We start from the raw sequence: 8036 nt of genomic DNA on the forward strand, positions 1-8036 counted from the left end.
TTCTAAAATAGGGCCTTGATATACCTGCCCCAGGACACAAGGATGTGCACAAAAGAGCATTCATTGCAGCCTTTTTTTTTTATGGCAAAATGCTGGAAACAAGAGGAGTCTATTAGCCAAGGCTACTGAATGGCAAATTCAAACCCACCAGCAGCTCTGTGGGAGAAAGATACAGCAATCTGCTTCCAGAAAGATTTTAAAACAAAAATCCCAAACCCACTGCCAGTGAGTTAATTCCAGCTCAGAGTGACCCATAAGACAGACTGAGACTAGCAATCTTTACAGAAGCAGTTGCCTCAATTTCCTCCTGCAGAGCAGCTGGACACTGACCTCTCCATTATTGGCTCAGTGCCTAACCCACGGTGCCACCAAGGTTATCCCATGCATGGATTACTGCATAGGAAACTCTGTGAGGCATTTCTATTTTTACCCATCGGGTCATCAAGTTGGAATTGACACAATGACAACGCAGGGGCTGGTGGGTTTGAACTGCAGACCTTGTGTAAGACGACCAATGTGTAGCACCATCAAGAGTTCTTCTTACACACACACACACACACTCCCTCTCTCTCTCTCTCTCTCTCTTCAAAAGTTTGTGGGAAAATTCCATTACCTTTTTTCCGTTACCTTTTCAATGAACTTTTTTATGAAGCCCCCTTCTCTCTGTGTGTGGGTGCGTATAAAAATTTATTTTGAAGTCTGAATGGTGAATATATTATCTATTTGGAAATGTTTTGTAATTAAGCATAGCGATGCAGTGAAATTCCATTTTTCCTATTGTTTAGAGAATTTAAGACATAATATTGCTTTTACAATTACAAAGAGCTTGTAGAATAAAATATTGGCTATGATTTCTTGGGAATGATTTTGTGAGCTAAAAACTTCTTGCAAAGTGCCAAACCTAACACATCTTCAAATGCATAAGAAACTGCAAGACGCCGGCAAGGCCCACACGTCCGTCTAAGTACAGTGGGCCGGTCTCAAAACTCCGATCCCGCCTCTTCGACCCAGCCCCGGGCACCAGGAGAACCGACTCCGCGCAGCCTCAGCCCGGGGGCAGGGGGGAATGATAGCAGCGACACACCGGAAGTGTACGTGGAAATGACTAGCGTCAACTCACCACCGATTGGCTTTCCGCGGTGGACCTCAGCCTCTCTTCGCTCGCCACTGGCCATGTGGTTTGTCTATTTGAACAGTCCCCGCCCCCTAGAGAAGCCGGGTTCTGAAGCTTCACTTCTCCTTCATTCCTATTGGTCGGTGTGAAAGCCAATCTTCTTCCTCCGCCTGTCTATTGGTCCTTAGGACTGGGAGCCCGCCCTCGCTGCCGCCCGGCTTAGAGGACAGTGGGGAAGGCGGGCGGCGGGTCCTCGGCCCTGAAGTGGTGCTACCGGCGCTGGTGGCGGCAGTAGAGGCCTTGGCCGAAGCAGCGCGGTGAGTTGAGTCTGGGGCTTGGCGCCGACCCTTCTAAGGCAACGGAATGCCCCGACCCACCGCCAGCCTGGTCCGTGGGGCCCCGGAAAGCCGCCAGTCGGGGACGTCCGGGGAGTCCTCTCAGTACCGGTCCCACGAGCCGACTGGGCCCGTGAACCCGACCCCGCGGCAACGCCCACCTCCCCCGGGACCCTTCAGCCGCCGGGCGGCCCAGGCGACCGCACCATCAGCCCCGGCCCGGCCTGAGCCCTGAGGGGACTCCCTGCTGGCCACACGCCCCCCCTTCTTTGAAGCCCCGTACAAATCGGGGCTTCGGTCTCGGAGCAGACCGACCCAGTGTCAGCCCCTTGCATGCCACGCTGGAGACCTCTCAGGAGCCGAGTTCGGTTCCATCCTTGGGTTTCATCTTCTCGTCTTCTCACCCGCCCCCAACCCTAGTTTCAAGCCCCCCCCCCTTCCCAACTTTGTCGGACTTCCTTAGGCCCCCACCAGGACCCTGTGGACAGCTGCCTTCAGAGTAGTTGAATTCACGCTGGAGCGGACGGCCTGTGGGCCACAACCATATGCAGCTACACTGGTTCCTTCCTGAGAATGGGAGTCCTCTGCCAGTACCCCCAGCCCACCCCACCCCCGTGGTAGTTTTCTCATTCGGGAAAACGGAGCTTCCTCTCAAGTGAACGAGGACAGAGCCGTGGGCAGCCCCACTTGGCCCTGGAACGTTTGAAAGTTTTTCAGAACCAACTCTTCCCTGGTTTCTTCTCGGAGACTCACAGTTGCCCTTCAAATAAGACTTTTGAGAAATTGCCTTTGTAAACAATATAGCCTGGGCATACCTAGGACAGGTCTGTGTTACTCCCTGGGCAACCCGCACCGAGCCACTCTTGTGTTGCATCTCCCATTGGATTGTGCATTCAGTGGAGGGAAAGGGACAGTGAGGAGGAAGAAAGAGTGAATGACTTAATCTACCTAATTTAGTGCCCATTTGAGGTGCTCATGTTCTATGGAACTACACTGTTCCAAAGTGCATGTGGCTCTGGTGTGCTTGAAATAGGGCTAGTCCAAACTGTGATGGTAAAACAAATGCTAGGTTTCACAGATTGTATACCAAGAGAGAATGGAACATATGTAATTCTTTAATATTGATAACATTGAAATATTTCATGTACTTTATAGAAGTTTAAATTCACTTTTTTTTTTGTTCAGAAGTGGGTTTGTTTTTTTCTTTCTTTTTTTTTTAATTCACTTTTTTTAACCTTTTTTTTTATGTACTTACTTTCAGGAAGTTTTAAATGACTTTGGTGGCATGTATTATATTACGTTTGGTGTAGGGGTTATGAATTGGGCTGCGATCCACAAGGTCTGCAGTTCAAAACCCTCCACCACTCCATGGGAGAAAGATGGGGCTTTCTACTCTCTTAAAGAGTTACAGTCTTGGAAACTCACGGGGCAGTTCTGCCCTGTCCTATAAGATTGCTATGTGTCGGCATTGATTCTAGGGCAGTTGGTTTTGAGTTTATTATATTTCTTTTGGTCAGTACTATAGTATAATAATCAGTCTTTAGATGGAACTTCTAAAGGAAAGGGCAGTCTTTGTTTTTATTCTCATCTATACCCCCCTCCCCCCCTCCCCAGTATCTGCCACTGAGTCATATACATAGTTGTTGTTTATCACTGTTGAGTTGCGTCTGACTCATAGGGGCCCTGTGTGACAGTAGAGCTGCCCCTTAAGGGTGTTCTTGGCAAAAATTGTGATGGATCAGAAATAGATAGTTAGAAAAAAAAACAAAAGAAATAGATAATTAGGTCTTTCTCCCCTGGAGCTGATTAGGGTTTTGAACTGCTGTTTGGTTAAGAAATGAACAATGAACTTTTGCACCATCAGGGCTTCTTATGATTGCATAGTAGCAATAATAACTAATAATAAATAACTATTATTGAAAACTCACAGTGCGCCATGCTCTCATTTGACCTAACTCATTTAATCCTCACACCAAACTATTAGTTAGGTCTTGTTATCCTCATAGTTATTGTAGTCTAGGAAAGTTAGACAGAGGTGTTAAGTAACTTTGTAGTCTGGCCTCACCACCCACGCGTTGGCCCGTTCTGTTGTGCTGCCTCTTTTAAAAGCCAGTCCCTGTTGAAGGGAAGTTTTCTAGGCTTTTTACATCTTCCTCAGTGGGATCTCCCAACTTGTTTCAAACTCCCCGGCTGATCCACGGACAGGTTAGAGGTTTGTGTTGAGGAACAATGGTCAGTACATTCTTTATAGTTCATTGTCCAGCTACTAAAGGAAGCTTTTCTCCAAAAAACCTCAGGACAAGATGCTTGGAACCGGACCTACCGCTGCCACCACAGCTACCACCACGTCCAGCAATGTGAGCGTCTTGCAGCAGTTTGCCAGTGGCCTGAAGAGCCGCAATGAGGAGACCCGGGCCAAGGCCGCCAAGGAGCTCCAGCACTATGTCACCATGGAGCTCCGAGAGGTTGGGGCTTCTGCGACTTGGGGCAGGTCACTGGGAGGTATCTGGGCTAAACGCACCAGCGCTGCTCGGGATTCCTTGAGACAGCTAAGTGAGGAAGTGAGAAACAGTGGTTCTGTCGCTGATGGCCACCCGGCTGACAATGTCCATACAAGGTGGAGGTCCTTTTGCAGCAGTTTCCAATGTCTGTGGCATTTCTTGGGTTTGTGTTGACAATTGGGGGTCAGGTGAAAACTCTCAATTTTTTCTTTTTCCCATCATACCCCAGACTTACTCTGTCCATGTGACTACAGTGTTTGGGTTAGGCTTAGAAAGTTCATACCCTGGAATTTTACAAGCAGAGAGCAAGCCTGAGGTCAAGGACAAAGCTTTGGTCATTCTTGTCCTGCCGGTACTAGGTAGAATGTAGGGTACAGCATGCCAGCTGTGAGTGGGAAATTCTGTACGTATCTGTTAAATGAACATGGATTGTGACTTGACTTGCTTTGCTATTTAAAAGAATAGAAATAGGACTTGTCCTCCGGTTTGAACTGGACCTACGGTGAGCCGCTTAGGTCCTGTCTTTGGAAGCTTCAACCCCGCTCCCACCAGGGTGACATTAGAACTTGGTCTGAGCATGTCTTCTTTTGTAGATGAGTCAAGAGGAGTCTACTCGCTTCTACGATCAGCTAAACCATCACATTTTTGAGTTGGTGTCCAGTTCCGATGCCAACGAGAGGAAAGGCGGCATCTTGGCCATCGGTAAGGGCAGAATCTCTGGGAACAAACAGGCGTGAATGAGCATCTGCTCATGTTTGCGTTCACTGCTCCCCATGTCTGCCAAGCATCGTGTTTGTTTAACGAGTGTGTAGCTTTCAGTGAACTTACACAGACACTAATTTTAGCGGCAGACCCGAGAAAGAGGAAAAGAAAGATTGTCAACTGTGGAAGCTGAGTCTCTGCACAATCAAGTGCCTTTTCTAGGGCCAGTTTGCTGGAGCCAAGAGTAGATGACCGCTTTCTTTCTACTCCTACGTATGGCTTCTTGCGGTTTCTGTTTTGGTATGTTGGCAGGGCTAGGCAGAGTGGGGCTCACAAGTGGAAGAATTGATTTGGGGTTCAGTTCATAAAAGGCAGATCTCATTTTACTCTCCAGAGCTGAGGGTCCACCAGTGGGTTATTAGCCAGTTCCCATTTGAATTTCCTTCCTGCCTGGGAAAAGAAATGATAGGATAGTAAAACCCAACCGATTTGCTTTGTATACGTAGTTGTGGCGCAAATAATGACTTGGTTGCAGCGAAGACTATTTGCATTCTGGAAAGTGGTCTGTCCTTCACTTGAGCAGTCCGCACAAGGAAGTTGAAGTGAAACGACAGGGCTGACCCCTGCCTTTCATTCTAAGGCGGCACGCTTTCCTGGGCAGATGTCCCCCATCCTCACCTTTGCCTTCTTTCTTTTCCAGCCAGCCTCATCGGTGTGGAAGGCGGCAATGCAACCCGAATCGGCCGATTTGCTAACTATCTTCGGAACCTCCTTCCCTCCAATGACCCAGTTGTCATGGAAATGGCATCCAAGGCCATTGGGCGCCTCGCCATGGCAGGGGACACTTTCACTGCTGAATATGTGGAGTTTGAGGTCAAGCGAGCCCTGGAATGGCTTGGCGCTGACCGCAATGAGGGCCGAAGACATGCAGCGGTGAGCACCTGGGAGGGAGCAGCACTGCTAGGTTAGGGGAGCAATGGTGACCTCTCAGGGTCACCTGTGACGTGCTCAGGACCCTAAAAGGCAAAGAATAGTGGGAACATACTGGGTTTCTGCCAAGATGTCAGTTCTTCCCTAAATTCTTAGCTCTCAGCCTTTGAACTCAAAACATGAAAAGGAAGCTTAAAGTTCTCTTATTTCACTCTAGGAGTCAGCCTTAAACACAGGCTTAGCCTGAGCGCTTCATTTTCCAGACTCACAATTGCCTCCTAAGCAGTTGCTTTTAAGCCATCGGGAAGAGAAGAAGGCCACAGCCGAAAAGCTTTCGAAGCCCGATGGCTGTGCCATCTTTGGTGCCTGCTGTACCTTACTGAGGGCTCTGTTGTACACACCGTGGGAGTACGCAAGTGCTGCTGTAGAGAGGTCAGGGCGTGCGCGGCCTCATCTGCCGCTGTTGGAGGGTGGGTCTGCCTTCTTCTGGCCACTCCCTACTTCTTTTATAGACATGGTTGGTCATTTGGTTCCTTGGAAAATCTTTCCTTTTCCTCATTGGCCCGTCCGAATTTGGCGGGGTGGGGGTAGTGGCTGCTTATCCTCTTCTTTCAGTGGCACCTTCTTGCTGCTTTTTGAGGCTCATCATGCAGAAGGTTGCTTTGCTGGGTTGAGATTTCAGGCCATGAGATGGGGCAGACTGCTGGAGAGGGAAAACCTAGGAGTGAGTGTGCACCTGTCAGCTCCCCCCTGGTCATGTTCCTCCTTAGGAGGCAGCACTCGGGAGGAAGGACACACACATGCAGACCTTGGTTCCAGTCTTACTTTGCTACTTACTAATTGTCACCAGGTCAACCTTTCCAACTTTTATCACATGGAAAGAATAATAGAATTAAACATTAAACTGGATTATTCTTTCACTCAACACATATTTATTGAACATTTAACTGTATTCCAGGCACAGTTCTAGGCTGTCGGTATCCAAAAAACCCAAGCTCACTGCCATGGAGTTAATTCCGATTCTCAGTGACCCTTTAGGACAAAGTGAAACTTCCCCATAGGGCTTCTTTTCTTTTGTCTTTTTAAACATTTTGTTGTGCTTTGGGTGCACGTTCATATAGCAAATACGTTTTCCTATCCATGCTGCGTACATAGTCATGCGGTGCCCCACAGTGTGTCCGCACACATAGTCATGCGGTGCCCCCACAGTGTGTCCGCACACATAGTCATGCGGTGCCCCACAGTGTGTGCGCACGCTCCCTTTCTCCTCCCGGGTTCTCCGTCTCCACTCACTCCATTTCCCTGTTGTCCTGTTGTCTCAGAGTTGATTGTTCTGAGGAGCACATGCTCCGTGTTGTTTGTTGTAGAGTCCTGATACATGGCTAGAAGGTAGCCTCTCGGAGGATCTGCAGTTTCAAGTTAGAAGATCTTAGGGCAGTAGTTTCGGGGTTCCACTAGTCCCTTCCCGACCTGTAAGTCTGGTTTGTCCCACCGCACCCCTTTACTCCCTTTGAGTTTTGTTCTACGTTTCTGTTACTCATTCTAATAAGGACTTTCTATTGTGGTCTTGGTCAGAGTGGTCAATAGTGGCAGCTGGGCACCATCTAGTTCTTCTGATCTCAAGTTAGCAGATGCTGTGGTTCATGTGGGCCACTAGTACTTTGGACAACTTGTGCCCTTGAGTTTTCATTTTTCTTCAATCTCCTGTGCTTGAGCAGGAAAGAGGCCAATAATTGCCTTCTTAGATGGTTGCTTACAGCTTTTAAGGCTGTAGGTACTACTCGCTAGACTAGGATTTAGAATTGTGTTTTACCAATTGACCTAGATGTCCCCTGATCCCATCAGATTTCCAAGGCTGTCATCTATGTGGGCATGAACTGCCATGTCTTTCTCCCGCAGAGTGACCGGTGGGTTCAAACTGCCAACCTTTCAGTTAGTAGCTAAGCACTTAATCACTCTGCCACCAGGGCTTCTTTCTGGCAGTCTCTTGTTTTCATTGAGTTGGTTCCGAACCACAGTGACCCTGTATGCACGACAGAACGAAACATTCGGTCCTGCACCATCCTCACAATCGTTCTGTGCCTGAGCCATCGATGCAGCCACTGTGTCCCTCCATCTCATCAGTGGCCTTCCTCTTTTTTCACTGCCCCTCCACTTTACCAATCCTGATGTCCTCGAGGGACTGGTCTCTCCTGACAATATGTCCAAAGTATATAAGATGAAGTCTTGCCATCTTTGCCTCTAAGAAGCACCCTAGCCTTACTTCTTCTAAGAGAGATTGATTTGTCCTTTTATCAGTCCATGGTACTGTCAATATTCTTCTCCAGCACCACAACTCAAATGCATTGATTCTCGGTCGATCTTCCTTTTCCAATGTACAACTTTCTTTTTTTTTTTTAATCATTTTATTGGGGGCTCTTTTTTTATTATTGAGGAGTCTTACAGTTCTTTTTT

The 8036-nt window shown here is 48.1% G+C and overlaps 1 protein-coding gene across 2 annotated transcripts in view; it reads left to right on the top strand.

Annotated features, from left to right (window-relative positions):
- The first annotated feature begins 1344 nt into the window (after positions 1 to 1344).
- Positions 1345 to 8036, top strand: part of MTOR (mechanistic target of rapamycin kinase) — a 128423-nt gene continuing 121731 nt past the window's right edge. For both annotated transcript variants that reach the window (XM_045299085.1, XM_045299086.1), the window contains exons 1-4: positions 1345 to 1431; positions 3747 to 3914; positions 4544 to 4652; positions 5353 to 5585. In XM_045299085.1, coding sequence (XP_045155020.1) covers positions 3753 to 3914; positions 4544 to 4652; positions 5353 to 5585 — 504 coding nt within the window. In that variant the 5' untranslated portion in view covers positions 1345 to 1431; positions 3747 to 3752. The remainder of the gene's footprint in view (positions 1432 to 3746; positions 3915 to 4543; positions 4653 to 5352; positions 5586 to 8036) is intronic.

Source organism: Echinops telfairi, unplaced genomic scaffold, assembly GCF_000313985.2.
Source record: "Echinops telfairi isolate 266 unplaced genomic scaffold, ASM31398v2 ScPeMD7_7457;HRSCAF=8495, whole genome shotgun sequence".
Lineage (NCBI taxonomy): Eukaryota > Metazoa > Chordata > Mammalia > Afrosoricida > Tenrecidae > Echinops > Echinops telfairi.